At 44.2% G+C, this 13,741-nt stretch overlaps 1 protein-coding gene across 9 annotated transcripts in view; it reads left to right on the top strand.

The window, feature by feature from the left end:
* The window catches only part of BEND7 (BEN domain containing 7), a 90,932-nt gene that overhangs the window by 572 nt on the left and 76,619 nt on the right, over positions 1-13,741 (top strand). For 8 of the 9 annotated variants that reach the window (XM_040645391.1, XM_040645392.1, XM_040645394.1 and 5 more), the window contains exon 2: positions 1,901-1,984. The exons of the other annotated variant lie outside the window; for it this stretch is intronic. In XM_040645391.1, the coding sequence (XP_040501325.1) occupies positions 1,901-1,984 (84 nt within the window). The remainder of the gene's footprint in view (positions 1-1,900; positions 1,985-13,741) is intronic. 9 annotated transcript variants of the gene reach the window in all.

Consider the following 13,741-nt stretch of genomic DNA (forward strand, 5'->3'; position numbering starts at 1 on the left):
TGGTTGTGGGTTTGCTTTTTTCCCCCAAACAGAAGCAAAAAAAGGTGGTGGTTCTTTCAAGAACCAGAAAGAAGCTTATGAGGTGTACGAGCCCAAATGAGAATTGTTGACCTCCGGCATCTTTTCTAGAGACGTTATTTGGGTTGGAAAGCTGTTTTGGAATAGATCACTTATCGGTCAGAAAAGTATCCTTATTTAAAAAAAAAAAAAATTCCAGTCGGTTCCTGACGATTTAACAGGTGTACACCGCGGTCTTGGGGCTTGGGTCTATTTTATCAGGGGAGGGGAAAGTTGAATTGCCTTCTCTGCGTTCAGTTACTTGTCAGAGTCTTTATTTTCCTGACTGGACTTTGTCAGAGACGACGAGAACTTAAGATAAGAGCAGACACAAAAATATGTCTATTAAAATGCATTGTGTCACCTTAAATGAGAGGCAGGTGACTTTTTTCGTCCTTATGTCCTAAATCCTGATATTGAGTTTAGAATCACCTTGTTTAAATATCTTCTTTGAATCAACTTGAGGTCAAAACCAAACCACAGAACCTGTCCCCTTTTCCTCTGTTGTTTTATCTAGCACTGGCATCAGAGTAGAGAGCAAGGCGATTGTTTCACTAACCTGGGGAAGTCACATGGGAGCTGATGAAAATTAGAGGGTGATTCCAAGTAATAGAGCTTTTCAAGCTAAGCTGAGCTAACTATGATGTAGATTCAATAAAGCCTGCTTTCAGCTAGCCTGAAAATGGTTTGATTATAGACATTTTGAAGATCTGCTCATATCTGTTTCCCCTGATTTAGTTTGGATACTGTTTAATGAAAGAGGCCTGAAATAGTTTTACGTATTCAAAATATTTGGCTCTTCCCCTTTCTGTGTGTGGATTACTCAGTCATTTGTACTTTAAAAATCTCTCCATACGTGACTGGCCTGCTGGTCTATTGATTCATTCAGGAATGTAGGCTGGTTTCTTATTTATGACCTCAGGGAACTTACTACTTCATCTGAAAAGTGAGAGTAGTTTTGTAGACCTTGTCCTGTCAGGTCTCAAGCCACAAAAAAGGGAATGGCTGTTAGTTAAGAAGGAACCTCTGTTTTCTTACCTAGGCGATCCTACTTTTTAGAAATAGACCATTGGCAAGCCCAGGAGCCTCCGTAGAGAAGAAGGAAGCTCGTAAAGTACTGTGTTTTAAAGTTTGACTGACATAGCAAGTTTTTCTTTTTCCTTTTTTTTTTCCTTTTAAATTATGGGTCTGATTCTTCTCTCTGCTCTGCAGGTGCATTTTTAGCAAATACACTATTGCATATTAAAGTGCAGTAGCTGAATGCAAAAGATTGTGTGAAAGACGAGGATCTTGCTTTCTTATCTAGACTGTACTATATTTGAAATAACAAATCAGTATTTTTCGTGTGTGCTTTCCGGTAAGCTGCTTAAAGGCTGGGATTTTGCTGGGTAAACTGAGAAAACTGAGTGTCGGGTTACCCTAAAGCACGCTATTGATATACTGTACTTGTGGAAATGGGTTGTGGAGATAATTTTGGAGTCACACCCTGGCCTATGATGGGGCAAGGTTTTTCTTTCCCTTAAAACATACTTGTCATCTGAAAGCAAAGAGGCCTAGTAATTGGCATCTCTGGGCCAAATTTACTGTGAAAACCATGTGATCAGCAAAGCTGTTTTCTAAAGTCAAAGTAATATTTCAAGTTTGTGTACTTCTTCAGAGTAAGCGAAGTTTTAGGGATTATTAGGGACTACAAAGTCGGTGATTAATCAAGTTCTTGGAAATTATATTTATACTTTAAAGTATAGATTCTACATCTTATATATAATGAGAGACTAGTTTTTATTGTTTATTCATAACTTGCGGGTCATTAGAATTTTAATTTTTGGCTGTTTTCTCATCCCAGATTATCACCATGAGGTGTATAAGATCTCAGAATTCAGCAACGATGTTAATGGGGAGGCCAAAGAGACACAACCCATTTATTTAGGTAGGTTCCTATGTCAATTAATTTCTCAGCAAAACAGTGTGGCCATTTGCAATTAGGGGGAAGGGAAAAAAAAAAAAAGATTGTGCCAGAACGGGAAATGTCTGCCATTGCTTAATGTATGACATTCTTTTCAAGACCTTTTATTTTACAGATTGCCAATATATCCCTTATTAACATTGCTAAAAGTTGTAATTTCAGACATAAATGTTTATTAGTGTCTACACACAGTGCTAATTATCACTCACTCCCAGAGCCAGATGCTGACTGTGCAGGTTTTGTCGCTCTGTGCTCACCCCATTTACATTGCATATTCGCTGGCATGCTTCACTGGCAATAGTTTGTGTAATTGGGGTATTACATCTTTGACATCTGGATAACAGAAATTCAATTTCCAGGAAGCTGCTATTTGTTTGGTTTTGCTTCTGCCTTGGGTGGGATAGAGGATTAATATGCTGTCTTATTATAACGTCCCTTCACCTCTGTGGCCTGGTTGCTAATCCTGCCATGTCAAAATTAAATTAAATCTACAGTCAAAAAGCGTAAGGAAAATCAAAGTGTGATTGTCCGCCTAACCACCTCTTGAGAGCACGAGCTATCATTTTCCTGGACTTGTGTGCATTTCACCCCGATATTTGTGGTCAGAGAGACTCGCCATGCTTTACTCTTACCATTGTCATTGCCCGCTCATCTCTGGGACGAGCTGAGCAAAAGCAGCGTCTGGGCGACCATCCGACAAGGGTGGCTGCATGAGGAAGAAGTAGGTAGCCAGAAACATCGCTGCTCTCTCCAAGTGCAGCTTTTGGTACAAATGCCTTACATGAGGGAGCTTGCATGTGCAGTTTGTTATTTGCAGACCACGAACCCAAAATCAAACAAGTGGCGATTTTGCCACTGAGAGTGAAGTACCCAAAAAGTAGAAGTAGGAGTAAGGAGTAAACAGCGGCATGTGGCTTCCACCTTGCCCATCCTGAACACCTCCGCCACCCCGGGTCGTAGGGTGAGAGCTGGGTGCCGCACGGCAAGGGAGCAGGAAGCGGGAGACAGTCGGGGCAAGAGTGATAGAAAAGCCAGGGCCAGCTTTGCCAGCTCTCCGGGGAGAATCGAGGGCTGAAAGAAGTAGGATTGCTGCTCAAGCCCATGTGCGTAGTGCTGCAAATCCCAACACTTTGGCTCTGAGCGAGAGAAATGGTGGGTTGCGAAGAACCAAGAAATCAAAACGGATACTTGATAGAGGTAACACAGGAGGGAAGTATCAGCGTTTCTTACAAAAGCGACCACTGAAGGCACATAGATCTTTGCGTCCAAGTGGAGACTGTCGCTGAGAGGCTGGCAACTACTCTCGGCACCTGTTTACGGTTAAGAGCACCAAACACCAGAAAGTTAATAGCCAAGTGAAATGCTACGACCCACAAAGAGAATATTCTTGGATTGTACTCTCTTCAGTTCCTTAATCAGTTGGAATTCTGTATTTTCAGTTCCCTGAACTTGATTGGTTGGAATTCTGTATCTAAGTACCACTTGACTTAGTCATTGGAAATGAGGAATTTGCCTATTAGTAGAAAATTTACATTTATCATAAAAATGGAACATCATGTCCTTGGTTGAGTTATTCTTCAACAAAGCAGGCCTTTTCCCCCGTTCTGCTGTGTATTTGGAAAACAGTAAGGATGCTATACAGTGAGGTAATTCTGGGTCGGACAGAGCAGGGGGATGAAGAACAGGAAAATGCTAGTGCTCAGAATTCAGTCAAATGCAAATGTTTGAAGGGGACACATGCCTCTGCTTTCGTTTTTCCCAGCTCGGGTCCAGGAAGATAACAGAACATCAGCGGAAGACCAGGGTCAGGATAAGCTTTCCAAGTTACTGGTCAGGAAGTCCTCAGACATCAAGAGACAAAAGATTGAACAGTGCAAACGTGCCTGGCTTACTTCTCAGTCTTACTCATTCTGGGGGAAGTGGGATATGGTTCGCAAAGAACATTTTTACTTTGTGATTTCCAGGTCAGTTTTTTTAAAAACTGGAGGAGCGAATGATTACACTAACATAATTTCTAGAGCAATTGGGAATAGTTCCTGAAAACATAGGAAATTAAGAATTTGGTTGTTGACGATGTTCTAAAACAGGCATTTTTAGTTTATAGGTACTCTTCTCAAAGCGTAGATTTAAAGCATGTTTGTTTTATAAATTGCTAGAGTCTATCCATAATGTGACTTGCTAGGGTGTAGAATTCTGTGTGAGGTTTATGACATCCAAGGGAGTTTGTTAACAAAACACCAGAACTGTTTCATCTATAATCTAGCCCTAAAACATGGCCCGTAGGATGATGTATAGGATTTTCTGTGTTCAGACATACATATTATCTTTAATACCATCTGTACCTATAAGACTAAAGTTCATGTCTCAGGAAAAGACAGTGAGCGCTCCGGGTTTTGGGAGAGTTCCCGCATGAAATCTATTTCTCTGGAATATTTTTAGGCTGTTGACTAATATCCAACATGGTAGGGTAGCTCAGTCGTGTGACTGGCTGGGCTGAGTGCTTTGGGAGTTACTCACACATTTTTAATGTGATAATAGGGCCAGAAGAGGTTACTTTGCCCTGTGGACATTGACATTGTCAGGCTGGCTGCGATGGGCTACAATAAAAATTTGAGCCCTGTTTGGAGAAAAACAACAATTTGTTTTAATCAATTCAATGGATCTTTTTTGAGAAAAGACTATGCACTCAGGGCTTTTCTGGAATGGGAGTGGGGTTGGGGGTAACCAAAGAAATGGAAAGGACAGAGACCTTGTTCTCAAAGATTAAATCCAGTTGGGGGAGATAGGACAAGTTCAGAACACAGTTAAGCAGCAATATTCAATAATCGTAACAGCTCAGTCATTGGGCACCGTCTGTGTGCACGGTGTTGACCTGAGTACCTCACATGAATGATCTCATTTACCTCTCACAGCGAATCTGTAAGTCATTATCATCCCCATTTTGTACACGAGACTTAGTTAGATGTTTGGTTGCCTGCCAGAGGCCTCTCAAGTAGCAAGTGCCATAGCTGGGATCCCAGTGCACATCTGCGTGGGCTGGAAATACCCCGCTGCCTGCCTCTCTGTGTGAACGATAATTAACTGACCAATACGACCATTAGAGCAACGAGCAAAAGCAGCCTTGGAAGGGAAGGATCAAATGTAGGGTCAAGTGGAGAGCTCTGGAAAGGCTAGACCTCGAACTTGGGGAAGATTTGGATAGGCAGAGGGGAGCTGGAGAAGATTCCAGGTTGTTGTGCCATAAGCTACAGCAGAGAGGTAAGTGTCATTAGAATCAGGCGTTAAGTGATTCTGCTTTCATGCCTGTCATCCTGTGAGTTTTACTTTATTCCTGTAAGGTCACTGGGGTCGGTGTTCTTAGTCCCATTACCTAGAGGATGGAACTGAGGCTCAGAGTAAAGCAGCTTGCTCATAAATAGTGGAATCTGGAGGAGACCCACAGCTCCTGTCCAGAAATCTTCCCCTCTACCATGTTGGGCCAGACAATTCAAGGATCATCAGGAGACCTTACCTGGCATAGTAAGGCACTTTTTGGAAAATATTTTAGTGAGACGGCGAGTTTATTACTGGTAACAGTAGTACAGACATTTGATAAAATCCCTTTTGCAACATTGGGTTTTGCTTTAGATGTGCTGTCATAATAGATAAGTTTGGAACATGTCTGTTTTTCAGGTGTTCGGACTCATTCATTTATTCATTCGACGAATATTTATTGAGCTCCAATTACATGCCAGGCCCTGGCCCTGTTCTAGTTCCTTTTGACACTCAGTTCTGTTACACGGCTTTCAGAAGACAAAGAGCAGCCTATCGATAGTAGCCATGCCACTTGAGCAGGGTCGAGATTCCGAATTTTGAAATCTTTTCCAGTGGCTTTGCTGATGACAGCTGCCCCCACCAGGGTCCCCAGAGTCTCCTCAAAGATGATACACTCAAATAATCCTACCCACTTTTCCAGACTAGGGAGACAGCCTCTCACGACCATGTAAACCTCCTTCCCGGAGAAGTGGGCAGGTGCATGTGTTAGATGGGGGATGCTCTTCACCTCGAGTCGGGCGGCCTGGGTCTTGCCTGCTTCCTGTTTCTTCCCAAGACGGAAGGGGCCCCTGATGTTTCACCTCACCTGTGGCTGGAGTTCCATGAGTGAGAAGCAACCTCAAATAACATGAAGGTCTGAGTGGGCCTGAGTGTTTCTTGGGGTTAAAAACGTGGCCAATTATTGTAGGTGTCATTTTGGGGGAGCTGGCTGTGTGCCAGGCACCATGGTAAGAACTTTGCATGTTATCCCAGGCCTCCGTGTGACACATCCCACCTCTGCCAACCCACCTCTGCGGGCATCTGCACAGCTTTTAGGGTGCCCTCGTCACCATGGAAAAACCCCTGGTCTGAGGAGTTTCTAAGGTTTCCTACAGCACTTAAAGTAGACCTGCTCATCCTCTAAGTCCGCAACCGGCTTCCAAAACAATTGTAAGCAAAGTCAAGTTTAAGAGAGCCTCTTGGAGACTCGTGAACACTGATGGTTTCCTTGAACAGAAGCGCGCTTGTAAATGTGCATCTATAACTGTAGACACAGACTTAGACACTCTCAGATATTACTCACTGCCTAATGTTCGGGAGGTGTTTGCAGTTCGGCCTGTCGCATACTTGGATTAATCATTTAGCTCCTATCACAACTACACCACGAGGCAGGTGTTATATCTGTTATACAGACAGGAAGCTGAGCTCGGAGGTGAAAGTGATTTGCGCAAGGGCACACGGTAATTAGTAGTTGAGCATGCTTTAAAATCAGATCTTTCGATGTCCGGTTCTGCACTCTTTCACCATGTCAGGGCTGCCGGCTGTCCTGCCTGCCTCTGCCCTTCTGCCCACACGGGCTGAGCTGGGTGTGTAACTCCTCACCCTTTCCCTGGCAGAGCGGGGCTCCAGATGTGAGAGGGGGCACCGTCTGGCGGTAGAAGGGAGGGGTGGGCAGACGCTTCGACTGGGCAGAGCCTAGAACCCACTTGGGAAGAAAGGAAGTAAAATTGGTTGAACATCTGTGGTTGCAGGGCACTTCCGGTACTGGAGAAGTATTGTTATTTCCATTTTTAAATGAAAAATAGGGGTCTTTGGAAATGTCAGTTTGCCCAAGGTCAGAGAGCTCGCAGATGAGAGCCTGGCTGTGGACAGGGCTCTCACGTTGTTGCTGCCCTGCCATGCGGCCTCTGAGAAAGCCAGGCCCCCTCTCCTCCTCCCTTTGCTGTTGGTTGTCTGCTTCTAGCTCACCTTTATCTCCCTCTTTTTCCTACTAAAAACATGTGCTTGTGTCAGCCTGGTCTCTTTGCATTCCTTCCCGGAGCACCTTGCCCTGCCCGTGTGTGTGCCTCTCGCCAGCCTTTTCTCTCCAGGCGCTCCCATATCTTAGCCTGTTTCCAGACTCCGTCTATTACAATCCTATCTCCCATTGGTTTCTAAAGCCCAATTCAAACATTACCTAGGCCTGGAGGCCTTCTCAGTTTGTCTAGCACAGTAGAGAGAAGCCAGGTTTAAAGTCAGAAAACCTTGGTTTGAATCTCAGGTTAACAGTTAATAACACCTTGCACACAACTCTTGAGGGGTTTTGTCTTCCGTAATAGAATAGTAATGTTGGCCCTGACCTCCCCAGCAGGTTCCCCCACAGCATATAGGAAACCCTACATGACGAAACACTTTTTCAAAGCAGGAAATGCAATGCTGTATTCTTATTTTTATTATTCCCTTGTCCCTTCTCCTTCTGAAATAGGATTTAAATATTCTTCTGAAATAATAACATCACTCTTTTATGGCACTTACCACATACTTCCCAATACCTACTTATTTTGTACACGGCTCTTTTGTGCTATAAGTTACCCTGTAGACACCCCCATCACCCCCAAACCTGAACAATTAACCACACTGAATTGTGGTTGTTTATTTGGACCATCTCTCCTCATGTAAATTGTAAGATCACAGAGCAAGCGTGACCTGGATTCTTTTTCGTATCCTTTGAAGCACCCAGCACGGTGTTGTGTTCATAATAGGCACCCAGATGATAGGTACTCAAATATCTAAGTGCGTGAACGTGTTAGACACTGTCGTATAGACCGATGAAGAGTTGCTTTATTTTTTTGAAGATTTTAGTTATTTATTTGAGAGAGAACAAGTGAGTGTGCACGTGCAAGCCGGGGGAGGGGCAGAGGGAGAAGCAGGCTCCCCGCTGAGCAGGGAACCCGACTCAGGGCTCGATCCCAGGACCCTGGGATCATGACCTGAGCCGAAGGCGGACGCTTCACTGACTGAGCCACCCAGGCGCCCCTGCAGAGTTGCTTTAAAATATACCACTCTGTTGAGATGTTGGAGTCATTTAGTGAGCGAAACTAAAATATGCCACATTTAACTGGAAGAATCTTTTATAGCATATTCAAGTAGCACAGAAATTTGGAATTTCTGATGTTGATTTGTGAGGAACAACTTGAAATCTTTTTTTTCCCTTCAGATCTAGAAAAGACCAAAAAGGAGAAGACCTCACATACAAAAGCCAGCGATATGTTGAAAATCAAAACAGAAATAGTCTGTGCTCCGCTGGCTCTGTATTGTGCTGTAACATTAGCGCACGCTCTTAAGGGTGCTTAAGAGAGGACTGACCTGTTTATCTACTGATTTTTGGCGTTGTCTGGTTCTCAGGTTCCAAAGGAAGCAAGTTTTCCTACCTAAATTTCAGGAAAATCAAAAGCTAAGCATTCAACAGCAGGCCTTGGTGTGTGTCACACCGTGAGGGAGCACTCGCGCGGTGCCCGCTCACCAGCGCCCTTCCGTGTCCTGAGAAAAAGTTGCTTTCTGTTTCTCGGCGAGACTTGGTGTGGTTCAGGAACCACCCTCGGGGTAAAATGTACCATGCATTGTGGTCATTTGCTGTTCCCACTCTGATCATGACCAAATCATTAAAGAAACAAAAAACACAAACCCTCCAAGAAGGACAGGCTCTAAGGAGATGTATTAACAATTTAGCCTCTCTGGTTCCCATGGGAATATGGATTTTTACTTTTGGAAGAAAATAACATGGCCATCTATAAGATAAAATAAAGATTTTGGAACAGTGTGTTTTGCATCTCCAAGTTAAAAATAGATCTAGGACATTTACAAAGCTACTCTGTTATTCTCATAAGTCACAGATTACTGGAGAGAACACTACCTGGAATCGAATGTGCCCGAATGTGCGTGCGCCGTGGCAGGGGGTGGTGGACCCTGCAAAGATTTATCCAGGGGCTGGGCCACTTGGATTGCTTCTTGCCTGAACTTTGTCATCGTCTGTGGCTTTCAGGTTAGGATTGAGACCCGTAAGCCTGACAAATAAGACTCTGCTTGAACTGCCACCTGTTTCGTTGGAGCTAATTGCTGATGCTGTCCTCCCACCTCTCAGGCGTCAGCCATACCAGACTGCTTTCATTCCTGCAACAGGAATCCGTCCTTGCCTTTGAGGCCAGGCACTTTCTCACCCTGGTGGCTGCACGGAAGCCACAGAAATGCCTCTGCTTGGAATTTCACACTTGCACCATCCTCCCTCTTCTTTGCTTGGCTTTCTCTTTTCCCTAAAGACTTCAAGTTGATGTAACTTCCTCCAGGCAGTCTTCTCTGATTCCCCTCACCTCTCCTTCCGCAGCCTCCAGGGCATGGTGCCATCACAGCAAGGGCGTTGCTGGTGTACTTCTCCCTCTCCCCACCGGGCTGTAAACTCCCTGAGAATCATCTCTGTGTCCCCACTGCCCAGCACCACCACGCTGGTCCCATAATAATCATCAGGACGTGCTCAGAGAATGAGTGAGATGTTCACTTTTAAATTCAAAATAAAGTGGTGGAATCAGCCACTTTGAAACCTTATTATTCAACTCTTGCCTCTAAGTTCCGCCCTGGCTTCAAGGGGTGAAAATTTACACTTCCTTCTTAGTAGCTAACTGGACCTCACATATCAAGAGTAAAATTTGTCAACACTGACCATAGAAGCTTTATTTTTCATTTCTTTTTTTTTTCCTTTTCCCTTTTTGATTATGCTAATGGCAGGGCCCCCTCTTAAAGTTTAACCCCGAAAGAGGACACACTTCTGCGCCTGTGTGGTATACCAGCCCTGCCCCCAGCACCCTGCAGATACACCGTGCTGTGCAGGCTCCCCAGGTGCCTCAGTCGGTGGGCCTGGAGTCCGCTCCACTGGGTTCTGCCTGGCACGACCTCTGCCGGCCTGTCTGAGCCTTCATTTCTCCAGTCTCAGCTTGAATTCCTGCAGGGCAACACTCCATTGACTATATTCCTAGTATACAATACTTGACACAGAGTCGATTCTCGATAACTATTTTGGAATAAGCAAATGAGTACCATGTTTAAAGCATGTTAAAAATGCAATTTGCTGCCAATTATCAGCTGATCTGAGTGGGACAGTCTGTTGTGGCAAGCCAGTTTTCTTGTGCAGGATTGTCCCACATGTTACAAGAGGGCTGAATGTTGGCAACATAAATGTACATATGTGTCAGGAGCACCCCCCCAAGTCATTGTGACAATCGGAAATGCCCCCTACACATGTCAGCTGGCAGGTGGTCCTCTGAAAGCCACAGCTGTGGGGTCAGTTAGCTTTGAGCAGAGAAATGCTATTGCATTGCTCTAGACTAGACACCCTTCCTCGCTGGCTGTCTCCCAGATGCCCGTGTGAAGGTGGCAGAAATGAGGGGCCGAGGTGGACCCACTCAGCCGCATCGCCATACCCAGAGCGAGATCAAAGGGCACATTCCATTCATGGTCAGGTTCCCGAAGCTCCTTTCTATACAAAGGACAGCTTATTACATGCATATTTGATCATATATTTTAAAGTCATTAAGAAGTTTAGACAGATTTCCTTTCAGTATTCCAGACAATCAGTATCCTTGTAAATTAGAATCCATAAAATTGTTTTCTTAGTATTGCATTTTTCCCCAAACATGTCCAAATATATTGTATCATTTGAATTGCAAGGGTTTTACAATTTTTTTTTTTACTTAGAAATCAAATTTTATATCTGAAAGGTTAATGGAGAAAACTAATTATGCTATCTGGTAACCAAATGTGTGATGAGACATTTGTCTCTGTAATTAACAGCAAGGAACTTTTATAGTTTCATAAAATCGAATGCTGCATAGAGTATGCTGTGAGCATTTGTTTGGATGAGGTGTCCAAAACAGAGATGTTTATGGATGATATAAAGTTGAACTGAAATGTAATGCAGGTGTCTCTGTATCTCACGGCATTTCTCATTGTTGAAATGGAAGCCAGAAGATTAATAACTTTACTTTGTCATGATAAAATAAGTAATGTGTTCTTGGAACAGTGGTACGGTACATAAGTTACTCAGTAATTCCAAGAATTTATTCTGTTCCAGGAATAATATCCTTAACAATTTATTTTTACAGAAAAAGTTGATGCAACATAATAGCCTTATGAAGTTGCTTGTATGGCTAATGGAATTATATCTCAAATGTGACTTTACACCTCCATATAAAATGTAAAGAACCCCACAAAAATGCAAGGTTAAGGTACAAGCTAAAAGTAAAAAGTCAGGAGATGCAAAAGTTAAGGTTCTTCTGTTAACAATAACTCATGCTCATTGCACATATATAATTTTTTCAATTACTAGCAAGACTTTAATGGGTACCGTAATAAGCATTGTGTGAAATACAGTTGAAAAGGCGTTGCTGCAGGAATGTTAGCCTGAGCGTGCTGCATGCGTCCAGTGCTCTGTTGTCTGACTCTGCTCTGGAAGACAGAGCCTGCTGCCGTGAGCAACACGGACACGTGCAGCCCAGATCTGACTCGCCCTCCTCTGGTCGGCTTTCTGGGCAAGCAGCGTAGTCTTATCCTTTGTTAAATGGGGCAAATGAGTCCCTGTCTGTCACCTCTGATGAACTAGGAGCACGATGAGGATGAGCTGTGTTCCTTTGGGAAAGCTTTCATCAGAAGACATGAGTGAATTTAGGCACCAAGTGGCCTGTGCTTCCAACCCTACACACTCCGTGGAAATGAGAATCTAAGACGGCGCAGATGTTGGTCTACGTCTTGACCCGTCAGTAATGTTTTCTTTCTCGGCTTTCCTCACCTGCAGCTTCTCGGCATATCTGATACTAGAATTACTTCTTCTTGTATTTGTTTTGTAGTATTTGTTGAGAAGCCATTAGTGCCAAGCTAAGAGATTTTGAAGCTCACTAGGTTTCGATGGGGATATGAAGGATTCTACGGGAACATGGAATGGCGGGGGGGAGGCTCACCAGGCCTGGGAAGTTAGGGGATATGAGCCTTGAGAAGATGGCATTTCAGCCAAGACCTGAAGGAGAAGTATGGGGTGGGGCTGGAGCTGAGGCCGTATGAAGGCCAGGAAGTGAGAGCCCTTGCTTCTGGCGAAAGCAGAGGGCCCCCCTGCGCTCCATTACGGCCACTAATTGGATTGGTATTTAACTGTCCTGAGGTGAGGCCTGGGCACCGGTGTTTTTACAGAGTGTCTAAGTGATCCTAATGTGCAGCCAGACCTGAGAGCCACCGGTTTCGAATAAGGGGGATGGGGGCGGGGGAGGGAACGGGCAAGAGCTGAGACTGGAGAAATAGGCCAGGAAGCCCGGAGGCAGAGCCCGGACTCCATCCTGAGGTGGTTGGCATTCCACTGAGGTGTGTCATGTAATGAGGTTTGCATGTTTGAGAGATCACACTGGCTTTGGGGGGGAAGAGGGATCGGAGGGAGAGGTGCGACACTTGAGGCTTTGGGAACAGGGGGATGGAGAGAAGTGGAAGGATTCAAAAGTAATTTGGAAGTCACAATAAGCAGGACTCTGTGATTAGTTGGCTGTGGGAGGGTGGGGAGAGAGAGAAGTCCCAGGTTTCTGGCTTGGATGGCTGGGTTGGTGCTATTTAGTAAGGCTCAGGGAAAGTCAGCGTTCAATACGGTTTTGGACATGGATTTAAGGTTGCTTTTGAAATGCGCAAGTGGGGTTATCCAGTGGGCACTTGGATCGTGTTGTCTGGAGCCCCAAAGCGGGATCAGGACCGGAGTCCTCACAGACACATGGTCACCGGAGCCAGAGGGAGGATCCGCGGGTCCAGAAAGGGTGTGGGGAGTGAGAAGCTGCCCAGGCAGCAACCTGAAAACCTTCAACATTTAGGGCAGTGCTTTTCACACCAGTGGTTGTGACCTGTAAGTGGGTCATGAAATCAATTTAGCAGATTTTCACCCACATGAGCGAACAACAATAACAGTAATAATAATAACAAAGATAGAGTAAAATACAAAATGTCAGAGTGCATCACATGCAGGAAGGATAAATTCATGAGTCTTTTTTTAGTTACGTACGTAGTATGCGTGTGTATGTGTGTATGAAAGTGTGTGAAATCATCATGAAAAATATATTTCTTGCTGTGAACTATGGTCAAAAAAAGTTTGGAACCCACTGACCTAAGCCACGATTGCCTTACCCCTGGAGATTTGTCACTAGTCTCACTCAGGAAAGACTACCCGCTTTCCAGGTGCTTTTGGACCCAGTCTTACCGGAGTTCCCTGAAATCCTTGGAAAAAAAGGTGCTATGAGTATGATCCATTTCTCATCATCAGTAACACTATTTACACTGAAGATGAGACTGTACATCAGCATATTTAACTTGGAATATTTTATATTTTAACTTGGAATAGTTTATATTTTTAACTTGGAATATTTTGAAATTTTA

The sequence above is a fragment of the Ursus maritimus genome, unplaced genomic scaffold, assembly GCF_017311325.1.
Source record: "Ursus maritimus isolate PB19 unplaced genomic scaffold, ASM1731132v1 scaffold_31, whole genome shotgun sequence".
Classification (NCBI taxonomy): domain Eukaryota; kingdom Metazoa; phylum Chordata; class Mammalia; order Carnivora; family Ursidae; genus Ursus; species Ursus maritimus.